The sequence below is a fragment of the Macrotis lagotis genome, chromosome 1 (genome assembly GCF_037893015.1).
Source record: "Macrotis lagotis isolate mMagLag1 chromosome 1, bilby.v1.9.chrom.fasta, whole genome shotgun sequence".
Classification (NCBI taxonomy): domain Eukaryota; kingdom Metazoa; phylum Chordata; class Mammalia; order Peramelemorphia; family Peramelidae; genus Macrotis; species Macrotis lagotis.
Genome location: NC_133658.1, coordinates 342,266,451 through 342,288,542, shown reverse-complemented (window position 1 = coordinate 342,288,542; position 22,092 = coordinate 342,266,451). Strand labels below are relative to the sequence as shown.

General features: G+C 35.3%; 1 protein-coding gene and 1 pseudogene across 3 annotated transcripts in view; both read left to right on the top strand.

Annotated features, from left to right (window-relative positions):
• Window positions 1-19,186, top strand: part of RAD21L1 (RAD21 cohesin complex component like 1) — a 53,202-nt gene extending 34,016 nt beyond the window's left edge. Inside the window, exons 12-14 of one of the 3 annotated variants that reach the window (XM_074211785.1) lie at window positions 7,883-7,981; window positions 16,787-16,867; window positions 18,808-19,186. In XM_074211785.1, coding sequence (XP_074067886.1) covers window positions 7,883-7,981; window positions 16,787-16,867; window positions 18,808-18,996 — 369 coding nt within the window. In that variant the 3' untranslated portion in view covers window positions 18,997-19,186. Of the gene's footprint in view, window positions 1-6,391; window positions 6,554-7,882; window positions 8,002-16,786; window positions 16,868-18,807 lie in introns of those variants that run through there. The other 2 variants (XM_074211786.1, XM_074211787.1) reach the window with 2 other exon arrangements.
• Window positions 19,187-19,378: 192 nt separating this feature from the next.
• LOC141505708 (T-complex protein 1 subunit zeta pseudogene) lies at window positions 19,379-21,714 on the top strand (annotated as a pseudogene).
• Window positions 21,715-22,092: the final 378 nt, after the last annotated feature.

The following is a 22,092-nucleotide window of genomic DNA, read 5'->3' as shown; positions in this document are numbered from 1 at the left end:
AAAATCTTTTATCCTCCTGGAGAAGCAGCAAGGAGTTCCTACCACTGGGGAAGACTAGGACTGAGCTCTTCCCATTTTAAATATTGTCAGAGACCTCTCAGGATCAAGTGCCCTTAGATCCAAGTCTCTTACACCCAATACGGTGGGGTCACCCTCAACCCTCCGTCACCCAAATAGTCCTGACCCTCCAGGAATCCAGCAGATTCCAAGGTCTTACCTTCTTTTTGGGCCCCGTGCACAGAATTACTGACTGTCCCCACTGATGGATCAGATTTTGCCACAGATTTGCTTTTCTCTTCCTACCTAGTCTCTTCGCTTTGGGTCACTTGCACAGAGGGGAAACCAAGACTCCCAGAAAATGACAAACTGACAAATTTTGGGCAGGGGTGCATTTCTACCAAGTTCTGAAAGGGCAATAGTCCCCAGTGGGCATATAATCCCGAATGAGCCCCCAACTGTGTGGGATGAGTTTACTCACTTAAATAAAACTTGGATATTTCTCAAGGTAAGAAAAATTTTATTCTGTTCTTGAGAATTGAACCCCTCGCTCTATCTTAAACAAGGAGAGAGGAAAGGGTACAAGAGCAAGAAATCCACCATCTATTTATCCTAAAGCAATTCCCCACCCCCGACCCATCCTCATTAATGAGGAATGTGGTCTTCACAATCTAGATGTATAAATTACTTTAAAGAAAAAGCATATAATTCAAACAGAAACAGGTTTTCCCCTTCCAGGACAAGGAATGTTAGAAACATCTGGACTTCAATCTAGATAAGACAGGGTCAGTTTACTCTTTACATTTTGGTCAAGGTAACATTAAGTGCTTGTCAGGGGAGGAGGGGCAGCTCAACTATTTCTAATCTATAATATTCTATAATCTAATAATATTCTATAATAATAATATACTATTCTATAATCTAATCTATAATATTCTACTGAAGAAATCTCAAACTTTATCCCATTCAATGTCTTATGTTAAAACAAAAAGCCAAGACTAAATATTTTCCAGTTGTTAAGATAGATAGAATTCCAATGGTTCATTCTTATACTTAATTATTAAGCACCTGTCATGATTATGGCAATTTGCTATAAAGAACACACAGGGACACAAGGACATGTTCCCTTACATATTGGATGTCTGTTACAGACAGAGGTCTTATATGAGCTAGGCTCCAGGTCTGCCAGGTGAGGGATTTCTTTAAAAGAAACCTACCTCAATTGAAACAGTCATTTTCTCAAAGACCCCTCCTACTTATTAGACTTAATTGATATACTGTTGTCTTCCTGTTTTAACATTCCTGATGTCAAACAGACCAATTATCACTATATTGTGATTTAGCAATTATTTATAATCAGAGCTACTAAAGGAATCAGTTTAGCATGCTGTGAATAGGTTCAGTATCAGCAAGGAGATCCTGAGAAAAAAATTATAACTAATTCAATTGCTGTTCATCTACCTAAATAAATGAAATATAATGGCAAAACTTGGGATTTTAAAAATACAATAATCCTAACTCACCTTTGGAACTGGATTTTTTTTTTATAAAAGCTACTCTTTACAATGGACAGGTTTAGTTATTAACCATGTTTAAAAATACATACATATCATAACTTTCAGAATCTTCAAAACCATTAGAACATCTTAGATAACTTTAAATTTTCAACATGTGTTATTAATTCAATGAATTATTAAATTTTACAAGAAAATTTTTCCATTATTATATTATGCATTGTTTAGCAACATCAAGAATCCCAGAGGGGGTCATGATTTTGATATTTTCCCTCATTATCCCTACAAAATAATAATTTGCAATTTATATAGGGGAGAAGATAAACTAAGTTTTGCCAAGAGAAATTAGCACTTATTTCCAAATAACAAATGTTAGATAAGATACTCTAGTCATATTCATACACACACACACATACACACACACACACACACACACACACACACACACAGCATTTTATAAACATGTGGTGGCAAGCAAAAGTTTTCACAAACTTTCTTCTTTCACAAACAAAACGACCTTGTGAAATTGTTGGCAACGTATTCTCTAACCTTCTAAAATTCACATAGCAATGCTAGTAAGGGACTAAATCATTAGATGAAACTTCAGTTCATTCATTCTTTGCTATCAACAACACAATTTTAAATTCCCAAAAGTTTATTTTGAATCTGTCTTTAAACAAAAGCTTTAGATTACCTTGTACAGAGAATACAGACATTATAACAGACCACTCACATTCCAAAATTTCATCCAAAATAATATTCAAAGTCTGAGACACATAGGTTGGACACAGTTGTTTTCAATGTTAGATTAATGTTAAAACAAATTAGATGAGAAAATTTCACAAAGGTATTTATCACAAAGCTTTATAAATTACACAGAAGCACAAATACTTTCAAATGTAGACAAATATACTTCCCTAAGCCAGAGAACCAGGAATAATTTCTTTGATGACTGAATTGAGTTTATTTATTTATTTTCTAGTTTAAACCTGACAATAAACATTTAGACCAGGTTAGACATGAATTATACACTCAAGTTAGACACAAGTACACCCATGAACACAATTCTTTTTGGAACAAAGATTGGACATTTGATGCAGGGAACCATGGTCAAAGGGAGGGTTGAGATCAGTTGGAGACAAATTTTGTAAATCTTTTCTTTGCATTGTTAAGGGAATCTTCCTTCTCCTTTATCAAATAATTTAGGCCATGGTCTGAGGGCCTGCCTGACTAGATTGCATCCTTTTTGGGTCTGGGGCAGCCTGTGCCCACATGTGCTGGATAGACATCTAAGACCACCCATAAGAGACTCCTCCCCAAAAGGCAAAATCTCCAGTGCAAGACTTGGTCACACTCAGATCACCAGACCTTCCCATGGGCCCTGAGGGAGAATTTAAGGAGATTCTGGGAGGGCTCACTGTCTTTTATCTTTCCAGAATTCTGCTGCAGCCTGGTAGTTGGTCTGCCAAGATCAATTAGCAATCTGTGGCCTTTCCTTAATCTCTGCTTAACTTTCCTATCACTTAGTTTTGTGTTGTAACTTCTTTTTTTTTAAATTTATTATTACTAGTATTACAATAATTTTGTTATAAGAGTAAACATAAAGTCCCCTCCTCCCCAAAAGAAGCCTCAAGAAGAGAGAGAGAGAGAGAGAGAGAGAGAGAGAGAGAGAGAGAGAGAGAAATGTACTTCAGTCTGTGTTCAGATTCCAATGGCTTTGTCTCCGAGTTGAGTTGCTTTCTTTATCATAAGGCCACCAGAGACGCTGCTTCAATATTTTCCCCACAATTGCTATTACTGGCTGTAACTCCACTCTATTCCTTGCCACTCTCATTTATTCTATTCTCTCTCTCCTTTCATCCTGGCCTTGTCCAAAAGTGTGTTGTATGTGAGTACCCTCTCCCTTGATCTTCCCTCTCTTCTATCACCTATTCACCCTCCCCCCCCTTCCCCCTTATCCCATCCCTTTCTTCTCATTTTTCTCTAGGGTAAGGTAGATTTCCTCACCCTATTAAGTATGTATGTTAATTCCTCTCTGAGTCATTTCTGATGAGAATGAAGGCTCACTCATTCCCCCTTGCCTTTGCCCTTTCCACTCCATTGAAAAAGCTTTTTCTTGACTCTTATGTGAAATTTCTTAGTTTCTTCTTCATCTCCTTTACCTTCCTCCCAGTACTTTCCTTTATCACCCAGTGACTCCATCTTTTTACTATATTCTGCTCCTTCCTGTGTCCTGTCTATGTATGCTCCTTCTAACAGCTCTTATAAATGAGATAGTTCATTTGGGTTATCAATATCTTATTCCTGTGCAGGAATGCAAACAGTTCAATATCATTAAGTTCCTCATAGTCAGTCCTTCTCATCCACCCCCTCTATGGTTCACCAGAGTCCTGTATTTGGAGATCAAACTTTCTGTTCAGCTCTGGTGTCTCAATAGGAAAGTTTGAAAGTCCCCTGTTTGTCTCTTCTTTAAGGATATGATTTCTCTCTCATCACACCCAATTTGGATCAAGGTACAACATGGAAACAAAGTAAAGACTGACAGAGTGCTTTCCGTGGGAGGGAGGGGGAGGGAAGCAAGATTGGGGGGAAAATTGTAAAACTCAAATAATATCTTTAATAAAAATAAATTTTAAAAAAATAATAAAAAAAATGAGAAAAGAAAAAAAAAAGAAAGTCCCCTGTTTCATTGAAAGTCCATCTTTTCCCTGACAGAGGATATTCAGTTTTGCTGGGTAGTTGATTCTCAGTTATAAACCAAGATATTTTGCCTTTCAGTATATCATATTCCAATCCCTCTGCACCCTGAATATAGATGCTGCCAGATCCTGTGTAATCCTGACTATAGAGCCTCTGTACTTGAATTGTTTACTCCTGGCATCTTTTAGAATTTTCTCTTTGATTTAGGAGTTTTGGAATTTGGCTATAATATTCCTGGAAGTTTTTCTTTTGGGATCTCTTTCTATTTTACCCTCTGCTTCTAGGATCTCAGGGCAAGTTTGTTGTATTATTTCCTGAAAAATGAAGTCTAGGCTCTTCCTGTTCATGGCTTTCAGATAGCCCAATAATTTTTAAATTATTTCTTCTGGATCTTTTTACAGTGTCGGTTGTTTTTCCAATGAGGTATTTCACATTTTTTTTCTAATTTTTGGCTTTTTTGGAAGAGTTTTATTTCTTCCTGATGTCTTGCAAAGTCATCAGCTTCCTTTAGTTCCATTTTGCATTTGAAGGAGTTATTTTCTTCAGAGAACTTTTTTATCTCCTTTTCCAGCTAGCCAATTCTGCTTTTAAGGCTTTCTTCTCCTCATTTGCCTTTTGTTTTGTTTTTTCCATTAGACTTAAACTGGTTTTTAAAATATTATTTTTTTTAGTACTTTTTTGTATTTCTTTCACCAAGCTGTTGATTTGGTTTTCATGATTTTTCTGCATTGCTCTCATTTCTCCTCCCAATTTTTCCTCCACCTCCCTTAATTGTTTTTCAAAGTCTTTTTTGCGCTCATCCATAGTCTGAGCCCATTTTCTATTTCTTTTTGAGGTTTTGGATATGGAAGCTTCGATTTTCTCATCATCTGAGTATGTATTTTGATCTTCCATGGGACTAAAGTAATTCTCTATGGTCAAATTCTTCTTTTTCTGTTGTTTACTCATTTCCTCAGCCCAAAACTAATTTACAGCACTTCCAAGGCTTTGGGGGGTTTTGGGGGGGGACCTTTATTTCCTCCAAGGTCTTATGCTCTCTTGCCTGTGCTTTGATATGAAGATGACCACTCTGCCCTGGAGCTGTAAGGAGGGATCCTGCTTGGCTATCTTAGTATGGAAGCCCAAACTGCAACCTGGGCAAACAGCAGAGTCCTACCTCAAGGGAGAGTAGATAAATTTCTGCAGTCTTGCCTGACCCACTTACCTTCTGTGGGCTGTGCTCTGGAAGTGCAGGCTGCTTTCTCTAGGTTCTCACTGCAGGTTCTGTGGTCAGTGCTCCCTCACTCCACACTCATTTTGGTGTAGCAGTATTCTCTCCCCACCCCTTCAAGCTGTTCCAGGGCTGTGCTGCAACAGGGGCTTTTTTCTATCTCCCAGTCTTGATGAAACACACCTTTCCTGGGGAACTTCTAAGTTATCTTGGACTGGGGAAATGTATCACTCAATCTTTCTGTGGGTTCTGCCCCTCTAAATTTTGACTAGAGTCATAATTTGTTGGCTTTTGGAGTTTGGGGGAGGAGTTCCCAGGAAATGCTGCCTTCATGCCACCATCTTGGCTCCACCCCTTGTTGTAACTTCTTTTAATAAATTTGTTTTCTTTCCACACCTTCATTCTTGAGTCTTGGAATGATTCTTCACAACAGATAATCAAATTCAGTCAGCAACATATTGATCTACTTGTGTATTGAGATTTTGGGAGCTCTGGCCAGCTCCCCTAAATCTCAGATCTAGTGATCTTTTCTCAAGCCCTCCAGATCAGAGGAGAGAATTGAAAGGCCTCACTGAAAATTTCACAGAGATCCCTGATTTTAAAAATATTTTTAAATATGTATACACACACATATACACATATTTTCATATATTTATTTTTAATCATACTAATTAAGACTGGTCAGAAAAAATTTAGGATACATTGTAATTTCTTGAGGAGCCTCATATTGTATATTAAGATTTTAAAATAATCAATCAGTAATTAAAATTATTTGATATAGCTAAATGCATTCTTTATTTACTTTGCACAGATCAAACTCAGTTACCCAACTGCAAAGATCTTAGCTTATTAGCACAGGGTTTAATTAAAATGGAATTTGGATTTCCCAGTCCCAGAAAGAGTCTATAAATTAGCTTTTGGATTATCAGTTCCATATAGAATCTAATTCTTCACTTCTATTTTCTTCTAGCCAATTGATGGCAAGGATTTATCAAACTGCCTGCCTCCCTCCCCCAAGGATGGAGCCCTTCTCAACCTGAATTCCTAGACATGTGGGCAGTCTGGAGTTAAAGCCTTAACTAGATGGGGGATGGAATTGAGTAACCACATGTAGGCCTAGAGAAGAGGCTGTTCCCCACCCAAACCCAAGGAAAAGGTATGGGAGTTCCCTAAAATAGCCTCGGGGCCAGTCCAAGTTTGGGAACTTACCAAATTGTTGAGTAGAAACCTCATTGCAGGTGGGGCAAGGATCAGGCTTCTGGATCCTAGGAGTAAGAACTCTTCCCCACATCCCTCCCCCTTCCCTGCTCACCAGCCATGAACCAATGAACGTTTTACTCTATTCCTCTCTCTCACAGAGAGGAGATAGAGAGACAGTGATAGAGAGTGACAGAAATACAGACTGAGCCATAGTTGCAGCTGTCCTCTGGAAGTGAGGAGTGAGAAAAACTGTAACCAGCCAATTTACTTCACAGAAGTACCAATCAAACTCTTAGTTGAAAAAAAAAAAGATCCTTCTCAGCCATTCCCCAATTAGGTGTCCCTTCAGTTTCAAATTCTTTGCCATCACAGAAATGCCTCCAATAAAAAATTTTTGTCTATATAGGTTCTTTTCCTTTTATCTCTTTGGAGTATAGGTCTACGAGCATTATTACTGGATAATTACTGGATAAAAGGTCAGGTATAGTTTAATATTTTGAGGGCATGGTTCCAAATTACTTTACAGAATGTTTAGACTAGTTCTTATCTCTACCAAAAGATTAATTACACTATATTTTATTAGCATCTAAGAGAATTCAGTGTTTCCTGAAAAAGAATTCAATAAATAGGTTATTAAGTGATTACTTATGTGCAGGGTTGTATGTTAAGAATATAAAAGGAGAAAAATGATAGATAAGAATGGGGAAGGTGAGACAGTATGCATCATTTAAAATTCAAAATGTGTGTGATATTTTAAATTATTTATTGAAATAAACATTTATTTGCTGAATGTCTTCAAAAAATAGGATTGGCTTATTTCTTCTTTGGTAGCCATAATCTGCTCTCCCACTTCTAAGCATTCCTTCTGCTTTATTAGTTTCACTTTCTCTTCCACATATTCCTCCTTTCACAAATTAGTGGACAAGTCAAATTTAGGATTTGTGTACCATATAAAAATATATAAATAAAATGAAAAACAAAATAAAATAAGAACAGAATGAAATATATGAGTAACTATATCTTAAATAAGAAAATGTAATTTCTTGACTATGTTTAAATATAATTAGTATATTATCTGCCCATGAAAAATCACATTATAATCTCTTGATTCTTTGAAGAATGAAGGAAGTATTTTTCGGGAAGTCATATCTGTATTCTTTTAATCTATTGAAATGTAATTAATATATTTTAAAAAGTATAATTGCTTCTTTAATAACTATTAGCTAAATAACATTTATCTTTATCTGTTTTCTCTTACCAGGAAGCAACGGATATGGTTTCTTCTATTAGTGCAAAATCTTTGTCAATGAGTGACTCCTTGGAAAAGGAAATCGAAAATTGGCAAATTGATTTAGAAAATGTACGTGTGATCTTGAGAAGGTTGTAAGGCAGTTTCATTTCCTCTGTTTATTTTATTTATTTCCTTTATTTCTTTACTTCTTTTAGTATTTATTTAAAGTATATACTTTATAGTTATTCAACACTTGTTCATTATTCACAACACATATTCATTATTCAATAGTCATTTTATTGAGCACTATTATTGAAGGTATTAAGGAGCTTACAAAGACAATTAAAATGTCTCCTTGCATTTTTACAGTTTAGAAGAGAGAAAACAAAAATCAAAAATCTATCTAATGGGCTGGCTATTTGGCGCAATGGATAGAGCACTGGCCCTGGAGTCAGGAGTACCTGAGTTCAAATCCGGCCTCAGACACTTAATAATTACCTAGCTGTGTGACCTTGGGCAAGCCACTTAACCCCATTGCCTAGCAAAAACTAAAAAAAAAATCTGTCTAAGCCAGGACTGTCCAAAATGTGGTGCTTGTGGCTCCGCAAGGCGATTTTATGTGGGTGCTTGTGGGTTTACTAAATGCTTTAGTAAACCAAACTGATCTACTGCAGAGCTTTTACTAAAATTGCAAATCAAAATATATTGTCTATTGCTTCAATAACAACTTTTAAAAGTGAGGTTGAACAGCCCTGATATAGGCCAAAGGTTCTTAACTCAGGGTTCACAAACCCCAAAGGGATCTGTGGTTAGACTTCAGGTGGTCCGTGAACTTAGGGTAAAATTGTATCTTTGCTTCAACATAATTTATTGATTTTTATTCCTATGGTTTTTTTAATGCATTTTAAAACATTATTCTGAGATGAGGCTTTTTGATACAAAAAAGGTTTAGAATCCTTGATTTAAGCATTTGCTAACTTTAATGCATAATACAATATGAAAAGCATAAGAGAAAACAGCCGGGCATTATAAGAGGAAACTACTTTTAGAGTCAGGAAGGTTGGAGTTCAAGTTCTGCCTCTGATAAATACTGGCTGAGTAATGCTGAACAAGTTATTCAGTGTTTTCAGGATTCCAGGCTACTCTCTCAGAGCAGATATAAATTGATAAAGGGAATCTGCTCAATTTGATTCTATTTTTTTAAGTTTAATAAATAAACAATTGAGAGAATTACCAAGGACTTTATAAGATTCAAAGAAGGAAAAGTCATTCCAACTGAGTAGATATTTGCTTCGTGAAATCTATAGCATTTGAGCTGGGTCTAAAGGATGGGTAAAATTTCAATAGGTAGATATGGGTAAAGGGTAGGAAGGAAACAGGGAAAAATTATTTAATTCATCCTTGTAACAAATCTAGAAGAATAGGTAATAGTATCCAGTTATATCCCATTTTACTAATTATAAGTTTATAAAAGTACAAAATACATAAAATAACCAGTATATAAATATCCAGATGTATAAAATATAAATTAGAGAATGTTTAGTCATTTTGCACAAGGTTTCTTTGTTTTACCATAATTTGCTGTTGTTCAGTTGTTTTTCAGTCATATCCAACTCTTTGTTATTTGATTTGGACAGATACCGGAGTGCTTTGCCATTTCCTTTGGCAGTTTATTTTATAGATGAAAAAATTGGGCAAACAAAATAAATCCACTTGTCCTGGGTCTTCCTAATTCCAGATTCAGTATTTCATCCACTGCCAACATTTTGCTGCCCCCCTTTACCATCATAGTATATTCCTTAAAAAAGGAAGTTGCCTTAATGCATTTCAAATAACATTCAGTTTAAAAAAATAAATGTAAACCCAGCTTTTCAGGAACATAATTTTCATATGGAGAAAGGAAAACTTTTATTTAAATTACATGAGACCATTAAAGAAGGGAGAAGTTAAATAACTAAGTCATAATGGGTCTGGGGCAATAGCAGAGCAAGAATTAAAAACTAGTTCTCATGACCTCTGCTAGAGTGTTTATCTAATCAACCAAATAACAATAGAATGACAGAGCAGTAAACAACCTCAGAGAGAAGCAGCAATACTCTTTAGTGGAAATATTGTTAACTAACTTAAAGTTAGGAAAGACCTGTATTTAAATTTTTCCTCTCACACTCAGTAGTTATGTGACCATGGGTATTCCAGCAAATTTCTATGTTTTCCAATATCTGTAAAATGGGCATAGTAAAACCTACAATATTTACCTCACGGAGCTATTATTGTTGTTGTAGGTTGTTCAGTTGTGTCCAACTCTTCATAACTTCATGGACCATGGCATACCAGGCCCTTCCATCATCCAGTATCTCTCAAAGTCTTATCCAATTTCATCTTTATTTCCATGAGACTATCTATCCATTTCATCCTCTACCATCCCCCTTTCCTTTGCCTGCTTTCCCAATATCAGGGTCTTTTTCAATGAATACCATCTTCTGATTATGTGACTAAAGTATTTAAACTTCAGCTTCAGTATTTGAGCTGCCAGTGAATAGTCTGAATTAGTTTCTTTAAATTTTGACAGATTTACCTCCTTGCTGTCCAAGGGACTCCGAAAAGTCTTCTCCAGTGCTTCAATCAGAAAACATCACTTCTGTGGTGCTCAACTTTCCTTTCCTTATAGTCAAACTTTCAAAGTCATACATTGCTACTGGAAAAAATCATAGCTTTGACTATATAGATCTTTGTTGGCATGGTGATTTCTCATTTTTATCATGCTGGTCAGATTGGCCATAGCTCTCCTTCCAAGGAGCAAATATCTTTTAATTTTATCTTTGCCATCTTTGAGTCATGGCATATAAAATTTGATGCTGTTTGCATTTCTTTTTCCTCTATTTTCCAGGAAGATATGGGAACAGGTCTTAGTTTTTTTTTTTTTGATGGTAAGTTTCATACCTGCTTTTACACTCTCTTTCACCCTCATCAATAGACATCTTAATTCTTTTTTTACTTTCAGAGTGGTATTTTCTGTATATGAGATTGCAGATATTGTTCTCCCAGTGACTTTAATTCCAGTTTTTGATCCTTTCAGCCTTGCATTTCACATGATCTACTCTGCAAATAAATTAAATAAGGTGACAATATACAACCTTATTGTATACTTTTTCCAATCTAAAATCAATCATTTGTTCCATATTCATAACTGTTGTTTCTTGGTCCTCATACAGGTTCCTTAAGAGACTATTAAGATGATCTAAGTGTTCCCATTTCTTTGAGGACTTGCCATATTTATTGAGATCCACATGGTCAAAGGCTTTAGCGTAGTCAATGAAGAAGTAGATGATTTTCTGGAACTCCCTGCTTTCTATATAATTCTATATAATTAAGTTAATGTTGACAATTTTGTCTCTAGTTCCTCTGCCTCTTTGAAAACCAGCCTGTTCTTCTAGAAATTCTTGATTCATATACTGCTAAATCCTAGACTGTAAAACAAAAAAAAATTATGTGTAACCTTGCTGGCATGTGAAATGAACACAATTGTTGCATAATTTGTATATTCTTTAACATTAACTTTTTGAAGATTGGAATATAGTTTGATCTTTTCCAATCCAGTGGTCATTGTTGTCTTTTCCATATTTAATGGAAAATTGAATGCAGCAATTTAGTAGCATCATCTTTTAGACCTTTAAATAGCTCGGTTGGAATTCTGTCACTTCCACTGAGGTTATTGTTAGCAATGCTTCTGAAGGTCCACTTGACTTCATTCTATCTCTGAATCAATAATCATATTATCATGGTTATCAGTGATGTTAAGATATTTCTTGTAAATTCTTTTGTGTATTCTTGTCGCCTCCTCTTAATCCCTTAGTACTTTGCAAATCTTAAAGGCTATAAATGTCAGCTAATATTTAATATCCTCACTTTACAGAAAAGAGAATTGGAGTCCATGTTCTCTTAGAAAATTCTTCTCAAAGATTTGTTTTTAATTTATAGTGCCCAAATGAACTTAATTCCAACACACACATACATAAATATCACCTTTAATATAGATGATTCTGAGACCTATATATCTAGCCATGTGTATATGGATACATTATTGTTCAGTCACTTCAGACAAGTCTGACTCTTTGTGACCTCATTTGTGGTTTTCTTGGAAAAGTATTGGAATAGTTTGCCATTTCCTTCTCTAACTTCTTATTTTACTGATAAGGAAACTGAGGGTTAAATGGCTTGCCCAGGGTCATCCAGCTAGTTAGTGCATGCAGACAGATTTGAACTCAGGAAGATGAATCTTCTGGATTTCAGGCTTGGCATTCTATCCATGGTGCCACCTAACTGCCCTATCTATTTATCTATCATATATGGAGAGAGAGAAACACAGAGAAATGCAAAATACATCCAGAATAGATGAAAGATAATCTTAAACAAGATAGCCTTAGTAGCTGAAGGGACTTAAAAAGACCTGCACAAGGTGGGAGTTGAGTTCTAGAAGGAAACTAAGAAGCAGAGGTAAAGAAAGAGAGCATTCTCCAAATAGGGGAGAGACAAGAAAGAGGCAGAGACAGATGATAGAATGAACTAGGCCAGCATGGTTGAATTGTAGAGTATGTGGAGTGAAGTATAAGAAGAGTGGAAAAGGATGAATGATAAAGGGACTAGGCTATAAAGAGCTTTAAATGCCAATGGATTTTCTATTTGATCCAAGAGATAATAAGAAGCTACTGATGGTACTGGAGAGGAAGAGTTTATGCATTTTATGAAAATCACTTGGGAAGCTTTGTGGAAGATAAACTGTAGTAAGAAGAGACTTGAGAGAGGATCACAAATTAGAAAGCTATTATAAATTGTCTATAAAAGAGGTGAAAGGTGAGAAGGGCTGGAAATAAGGTAGAAAGGGTAATGTAAATAAGAGATGCTGAAAGCAAATCAGCTATAATGATTTGGCAATTGTTTGGATATTTTAAGTGAGGATGAAGAATGGAAGGTGACATAAAAATTGTGACCCAGAATGACTGGGAGGATGTTGATGCCCTCCAGAGTATTAAAGAAATTGGAATGAAAGCTATTTTTAATGGAAAAAAATTAGTTTGATTTGGGGAATGTTGAATTTGAGATTCTTGAGGAATATCCAATTAAAATGTGTAATAGAAAATTGGTGATATAGAACTAGAAGTCAGGAGCAAGATTAGGGCCGGATAGATACATCTAAGAATCATCTGTATATAGCTAATAACTAAGAACATGGGAGCTAATAAATCATCAAGTGAGATGGGGTAGGCAGAGAAGAGGACCTAAGGATCCCAGAATTTTGGGAAATATCTATAGCTAGTGGCCATGACACAGATGAAGATCCTGCAAAGAATCCTGGAAAGGAGTAGTCAGATATGTAGGAGAAAACCAAAAGTGAGAAGTGTCACAAAAACCAAAAGAGAAGAAAATACCCAGGAAGAGAAGGTGATCAACAGTACCAAAGACTTCAGAGAGGTCAAAGTATAAGGATTGAAAAGACTCAACCAACAATCTTTTATTCATTTCCTTTATTAAAATATTATACTTTTAAAGAAATATATGAGCTCAATTCTATTTTCCTTTCTGAATATTTATTTTAAGAATTTTCAGAACTTTTAAAACTACATGGCATATTTTAAGAAATAAATTAATTTGTTTTAATAATAAGGCCCATTGTACATGGCTAAATTTTGTAAGGCTTGTGAATGAGTAGGAAAAAAATTACCTTCTAAGGATTCCTTCTTGCAGTCTTTGGATAAAAATTTTTTATAAATCAAAGTAATTTCTTTTAACAGTTATTATATAATTTTCATTGTGTATGGTTATATGACTGTGTAAAATAATAATTTTTAAAAATTATAAAAGTAAAAATTCCCTTAGTGAAAAAATTTGCCTGCAGTAGCAAAGGACAGAAGATATAAAATTAGGCTATTCCTATCCATTTAAAATAAAAGCAGCTATCCAGCTAAATCAAATCAAAGCATCTCTTCTGCAACACAAACAAGAATCAATTTTTTTTGTTTGTTTGAGAGGGTGAAGGAAATTAATTGAATTATTTAAATGTTTTATTTCACTCCCTTTGCATACAAATTATATTTATGCATGATCCTAGACCACAGGACCTCTAAACTCTTCAATTCAGCTGTTTTAATAATCCATTGGGATTTTCATATAATTGATTCAGTTGCCAAATGTCCAAATAGATTAAGTTTATAGGCTTTATTGCAGTGAACTCAATTCTACCAAACCTTAGTCTGTTTGTGCAAAGCATGTATAGCCTTAGTTGGTAAATGTTTATTGAAAAGTCAGACCACCACTTTTTTTTATTTTTCCCAAAAATTCTTGATTTGCAAAAAAAGTCATTAAATAGGTAAGCAGCTGTTTCATCGATACTAAGGACAGGTTAGATGTGAATATGCTCATGTTTTAGCAGGAGCAATTTAAGATAAATATTAAAATAAAACGATCATATTTTTGACCCATCAATTTGGGATGATTAATGGATCATAGAAACAGAATCAAGAGAGTAAGTTATATTTGGGGTAAAGTTTTTGAGCTTAAAGACTTAAAGATGGGATAGCTAATTGAAAATCCCTATCTGTAAATTACCTTTACTTCAAATTTCATAAATATGCCAAAATTTTCTTGACTTCCTTAAAAGCATCTTGGAGACTGTAGAAATGGAGACATTAGGAAAGTGATCAGGGTTTCCATGCTGTAGAAGAGAAGTCAAATAATATGGCTCACAAACTGAGTTTTGAATGACATGGCACCTGGGTAGAATTGTAGCTAGATAACTTCATCTATTTCTTCCTTCAACATGCTTTCAAATACCATTAATTTTAGGTTCCTATCTTGGGCTTCTTTAGAGAATGTTAACACTCTTTTTTAACTGATATGTTTCCTGCTTCAAAATGATAATTAAAAGGATGAACCTACAATGGTGAAAAAAATAGAAAGTATGACTAATATTTTTGGACAAGAGGAAGAATAGATATTCTACTTACTTAAAATGACATGTCTGGTTATTAACTGTCAGAATGGTATTAAAAACTACATTGTTTTTTGAAGGAAGAAGAGAATATCAAGGAATTAGCCCCACTGCCCTAAACTTCTGACCATAAAAAACTAAACTTTGGGTAGCTAGAAATTAATAATGTCTGCTTTTAAAACAATAGTTTGGATGATTTAAAAATAAAATTTTTGTTGTTTGTTGTTCAGTCATGTCTGATTCTCTGTGACCCCATTTGTTGTTTTTTTGGCAGACATGCTAGAAATATTTGTCATTTTCTTCTCTAGTTCCTTTTATTGATGAAGAAACTGAGACAAACCAAGGTTAAGTGACTAGTTCAGGTTTACACTGCTAGTAAGTGTCTGAGGCTGGATTTGAACTCTGGAAGATGAGTCTTCCTGACTTCAGACTTGGGTGCTCTATTCACTGCATTACTTAGCTTCCCTAAAAAAATTTACTTGAATATTTATTTTTCTGTTTTGAGTTACTTTAGTTTACATGTATATAATAATGATCAGGGAATTTTAGCAAAGTATGTTCTAAAAATGATTTTTTAAAGTTAATCATTATATCTTCATCTAAAAATTACTTGAAATATCAATAATTTGATTTTTATTGAAAAATATTCCTATCTAATTGAATGAGTGTATGAAGTACTATGTAGCTAACTATATATCTCACAATCATCTGTTTAGAAATATTAATATGCACATGTGAATATTTGTATGTGTGTGTATATATATATACATATATATACACAAACATACATATATATGTGTGCATTACTTTGGGGCAACATGCAACTTGTATCAAATTAACATGACAAATTATTAGGATATAAACATTATTAATATTTTTATCCTCTGAAGCATATAACCAAAATGGTAGCCATTTAATTCTTGTTTGAGAGTTTTTCAATTTAACTCTTCAGCTTGAGTAGTTCCTCTTTGATAATAATATAAAAATATCATCATGTTGCCTTCCTTTTTTTTATCTTTTTTTTAAGTTTTTTTTTTCTTTTTTACAAGGCAGTGGGGTTAAGTGGTTTGCCCAAGGTCACACAGCTAGGTAATTATTACGTGTCTGAGGCCGGATTTGAACCCAGGTACTCCTGACTCCAGGGCTGGTGCTCTTTCTACTGCGTCACCTAGCCACCCTGCCTTTTTTTTTTTAAGAATTTGTATTTGACTTGAGGGAAAAAAAACTAACTTTCTAATTCTTCCCCCTTGGAGCTACTCACCTTGAAAAATGTAGTGGATGGCCTCTCAGTTGAGGTTGTCAAGCTCAGGAGTATGGACCACTTGTCAGATACATCAGATCAGAGAGAATTCTTGTTCAGATACGGGCAAGTCTACATGGCTTTTTAAGTCCTTTCCACCTTCTGCATTCTATGATTCTGATCTATTTGCTCCATTATTGTACCCTGGTCTGGCAACATTTACTGTTCCTCTGCCAACAAGTTGAGTTGGGCAACAGCATGGAGTAGGGGAGGAAGGAAAGTGTGGCCTGTGAATTCCTCTCTTAAATTAGTGCAGAATTATTGTTGAAAACTTGACACACTACTCTGAGAAACTGCTGACCCCTACTGTAGAAAAAAATCACTAAGCACTGTAAATTACTTTTAAAGTATTCAATCACCTATTTCATTTACATATGGCAATTTAAATATGAATCATAGAAGAGACCTAGAGAGCATTTAAATCCAATACACTTGAAAGCACTGCAGACATTTTCTATGGTTACATACAGGCATCTATAGGTATATCAGTACCTGCCCTAAGATACATACATCAAAAATTGGAACTATATTCATCCAAACTGATTTTTTTTCACTTTTTTTAGGAATAAGGGAAAAACCTTCTAAAATATTTAATAGGGACAAATACAGAATCTTCTTTTGAGATACTTTTCATCTATCTTTCCAACAGGTGGAGTCTTTGGAGAATGACCAAATTACTGAGGAAAAAAAGTGGGATGAGAGAACACTTCAGATGTTAGATTATTTACGGGTAAGAAAAGAAATACTGATTTGTTGAAAACTATCAGACGTTAATTAAATGACAATAAATAAATTATTCTGGAGATTGGCAACTTGTGGCATGTGAGATCCATAAATTCAGAAAAGGTTTGTGCTAGGAAAGCCTTAGATACCATCAGATCCAATTCCCTTATTTTAAAAATAAGGCATTTCAGTTTCAAAAGGGGGAGGGGACTTCAGATATCCCCAAGTGTTGGTGCTTTACCTCCCCAACTACTTTTGTTTATTCTCTATGATGTTGTTTATTCTCTTTACATTTATTCTGAATACTTTCATTGGTCCTTTTCTCTTCCCATTAGCATGTAAGGTCCTTGAAGACATTTGTAACCCTAGTGCCTAGCTTTTTGAATGAAGGATTGAAGTCTTTAGCCCAAGCTCATGCCCAGAATTAGCTGCATTCCTCAGTTCTCCTTACTTCTGCTCAATGATTCTTTCTACCCATGCTGTTGACATGACCAGGCAAGATTATTGGCAAAAATGTGGTTTGCTTCCCTATCAATTACCCCTTCCTCCTCCAAGTAGATATCTTGTATTCTGCTGCTCTCATCTGTTTGACAATTGCTGCTATAGTACAGGTCACTGACAGCTGACAACAGGTTAAAATATTACTCCTTCCCAGGTATAAAAACAGAAAAACTAGCTTTATGATTTGTGAACCTCACCCCATCCTTTCAAGGAAATAAATAATTGCAGACTTAGTATGCCACTTTTGACATCATTATAATCCTCAAGCTAGTCCTGTGATATCAATAAAATAATGATTTTGATATACTTGGAGTGAAATGACCTGATTTAAGTCTTTGTTGTGGTCTAGTCATTTTCAGTGGTATTAGACTCTGGTTTTTCTTGGCAAAGATAATGGAATGGTTTGCCATTTCCTTCTGTATATGATTTTACAGATGAGGAAAATGGGCAAATAGGATACAGTGATGTGTCCAGGGTCACACAGCTAATGTCTAAGGCTGGATTTGAATTCAGGGAGAGGATTCTTCTACTCTGGGCCAGAACTCTATCCACTGTGCCACTTAGCAGTCTCATTTAAAGTCAAGTCCTGGGGTGGCTAGGTCGTGCAGTGGATAGTGCACCGGCCCTGGAGTCAGGAGTCCCTGAGTTCAAATCCAGCCTCAGACACTTAATAATGACCTAGTTGTGTGGACTTGGGCAAACCACTTAACCCCAATGCCCTGCAAAAACCTGAAAAACAAACAAAGTCAAGTCCTAACTCCCAAATAGATCTTTTTTTTTTTTTAGATTTTTCAAGGCAATGGGGCTAAGTGGCTTGCCCAAGGCCACACAGATAGGTAATTATTAACTGTCTGAGGTCAGATTTGAACCCAGGTACTCCTGGCTCCAAGGCCAGTGCTGTATCCACTGTGCCACCTAGCCACCCCCCCCAAATAGATCTTAGACAAGTTATTTCATGTCCTTAAAATCAGTTTCTTCATCTGTAAGATGGAGATAATAACATTATGGCCTGCTTACCTTACAGACATGATGTAAGGAAAGCATTTTGTAAATTATAAAGTAATAGAGAAGTGAACTATTATTAGAAGCAAGGTGGATTTGAAAACAAAGGATTTTGATTTGATTGTTGGTTCAGCTACCTATTGTTGATATTGAGCAAGTCATTTAACTTCTCAGAAATTCAGTATAATCTTCAGCAAAATGAGGGATTTGTACTCAATGAATTCAAAGTTCCCTTCTGGCTCTAATTTTGGAATCCTGTTTATGTTGAATTTAGATTTTTTTCATTAATATTATAATAAAATTTGGCAAAACTGTACTATTATTTTTACATCCAGAGGTATAATGTCAGTTTCTCAAACTGATACTGATGATGTTCATTACATGCCCTGAGGTCTACTTTTGACTACCTTTTTTTTCCCTTTTCTCCTTTCTTCCCTTTCTCAGCATTCCAACAAGATGGGAATAAAGACCTTTAGCCTGATGAAACTTTGCAGAAAATGTGATCAAAAGCAAGCAGCTTCCAAGTTTTATAGTTTCCTTGTTCTTAAGAAGCAGCAAGCCATTGAGCTTAGTCAGAGTGCCCCCTATGCAGACATTATAGCAACAGTGGGATCAATGTTCTATAAAATCTGAGCACCAGTGAGAAATCTCAAAGCTTATGGGGCTATGTCTGCAGAAGAATTTCCATCTACATTTTTTAGTTTTTTGTAGAAAAACACTTTTTACCTCTAAGACCAGAATGAGAAATGAAGACAGGAGTGTACATATGTTAGTAAATGATTAATTATAATGGCAGAGAGCTTTTTTAATTATCTGGTTTAAAATATTTTATCTAGATATGTTCATCTAGCTGAACATTACATTAAACTTTAAATAGATTTATAATGGACAATCAGTTTTGTTTTATCTTTTTAAAAATGTGTCAATATGTTTAGAAATTATTTCAAAAATGAAAGAAATGCTTCTCTAATAATTAGAATATTTTGCTTTGAATTATGCAAACTTTATTGAGTTAATTAGCACTCAATTGTTTTCAGTTATCCAATGGATAATAATTTTTCTTCTATTTGGTATGAGGCATATGTTTGATATGCCCTATGTACCTTATTTCGCAGTCCTTGACATTCTTCCTCAGTGAATTAAATCACCTGTGTTTTTTAGTCTATTTGCAAGTCAATAATGCTCCCTATTTATTTGACACGTTTATATTTTTATAAACATTGTTAATTTGAAACTGTCAGCAAAGCAGACATTCTCTTATGGTAAGATGCTGAAACTTATCCTCTTTGCTGTTTATAATTACAGAAATCATACAGGTCATTGAAATAAACATTCTTCTCTTACTGTTTGCAAATTAGCCTGTATTAAGTGCCTGAAAGAATATCTGAAGTTAATATCCCTTACTAGTCTTATTTCAAAATAGGATTTAGAAATCTCTTCCATTATACTTTTAGTACTCCCTAGGACACTTATTCCAAGCTCATAGCTTTTATTAAATTACAAGGAAAAAACACCTGAAGCATGCTAAAAATCTAAGACAAAATTCAAATGTATTTCCCCTTAAAAGATGGATAGTTTAAGAATCATGTTAGCACTGGGTTCTAGAATTCAAAATGTCCAAGCTAGTAGGGATGTTAGGGATTATTTATGTAGCCCTAGCTTGACCAAACATACTCCCAGTTCCCTGCCCAAAGGGCAGACTTCAGGAGTTGCTTCCAGTGTGCCTTCCACCTCCTCCTCCTCTGCCAAGGCTCCCCAGCCATGCCAGCCATGACAGCACTGAACCCCAAAGCCAAGGTGTCCTGGGCCCAAGGGTGCTGGCCATGAACATCAGGGCAGCCCTGGGGCTCCAGGACACCATGAAAATGATGATTTCCAATGTAAACTCACCAAAGCTGGCAATTTGCCAACCCTACAACCTTACATGAGATGCAAATTCAACATTCAACAGCCTCTTTGTAGCAAAAGCAGTTACAGTCCAGGAAGATATCACTGATGGCAACAATACTTCAAATGTTCTCATCTTTGGAGAGCTACTCAAGCAGGCGGACCTCTACATATTTGAAGATTTGCAACCTTAGATGATAACAGAAGGATTTGAAGCTGCCAAGACAATGACCCTTGAAGTCTTGGATCAAATCAAACTAAGCAAGGAAATAGAGAAATACTCATGAATAGAGCCCGAACATCCTTGTGTACCAGACATTGCTGCTCTGGCCTATGTGTTGACAGACAGTAGTTGACTCAGTACTGACCATAAGAAAATCAGGGGACCTTATAGGTCTTTTCATGGTCGAGATCATGGAGATGAAGCATAAATAGGAAACTGACACAACATCTTGATATGAAGAAAAGAATATGAAAAAACAGAAGTGAATTCTGGATTTTTTTTAAATAAAAAAACAGGAGAAACTAGTAAAAGCAGAAAGGAAATTCATTGGAGATAGAGTAAAGAAAATAGAACTGAAAAGAAGAGCGTGGTGATTCAGACAAAGGATTTGTTATTATTAATCAAAAAGGAATTGACCCATTTTCTCTTGCTTGCTCTCAAAAAAAAAAGGCATAGAAGCCCTCCACTGAGCAAAAAAGAAGAAATATGGAGAGATTGACTCTTACATGGTGGGATGGCCTCTAGATGACTTAAATTCGTCTGAATACACACTGGGGGAAGAGAAGTTCAGCATTGTTGAGAAATGCAGCAATCTTCTATCTGTCATGTTATTTATCAAAGGACTGAATAAGCACATGATGACCCAGATCCAGGTGGAGACGGTCTGCAAGCTGCTAAGATTGCTACTGAACAGGACTGCATGGTTCCCATTCCAGTGCAGTGGAAACAGTCATGGCTGAAGCTCTCATTAAACATAAGTTCAGTGTCAAGGAAAGGGCCCCTCTTGGAGGTCAAGCTTTTGTTCATTATTCCCAAGATTCTTGCTCAGAATTCTGGTTTGGACCTTCAAGACATGCTGGTTAAGTATTAGCCTAAACATTCAGAATCCAGACAACTTGTTGGTGTTGTTTCAAAGTTAGGTGAGTCAGTTATTGCAGCCAAAGCTGGCATTTGGGAAAACTATTGTGTCAAGAAATATATGCTTCACTTCTGCACTGTGATTGCCACCACTATTCTCCTGGTTAATGAGATCATGCCAGTGGCTAAAGGCTGAATTGAATCACAGGTTTCCATCATAATCAGTTGAATAATGAAGGTCCTACAGAAAAAATTGAAAAGTAGTTTTTCTTCCCAGCCACCAAAGGATTTTCAAAAAAAAAAATGATTGTTTTTCTTACTGTTGCAGTAAACCTGATCTCTAAAGCTGAAATTATTGGCCCCATTCAATGTAAGATCCTATAACTGATCACAATATATATTTATTTTTAATTATACTGAGACCTACAATTAAAGTTTTAAGTCCTTTTTACCCCCTCAAAAAATAAAAAAAATTAAACTGAAACTCTAGAAAGCTAATGATTTTCCTTACCCCTAGGGCCATAAGTATAAATAAGTCCTCTATCAAACTTTAAACTAGGAAGTAAACAAATTACATTTTAATTCGGGAATTAGATTCAGAGAATGTTAGAGCTATAAGGGACCTTAGAGACCCTCTTTTCTATTTCCCCTTGTTTTTTTAGATAAGGAAACAGAGAGAGGTAACTTACACTTGCTCACACAGTTTTGAAGCAGAGTTCAAACTAGCACATAGATCTCCATCACTGTTTTTTTTTCTTGAT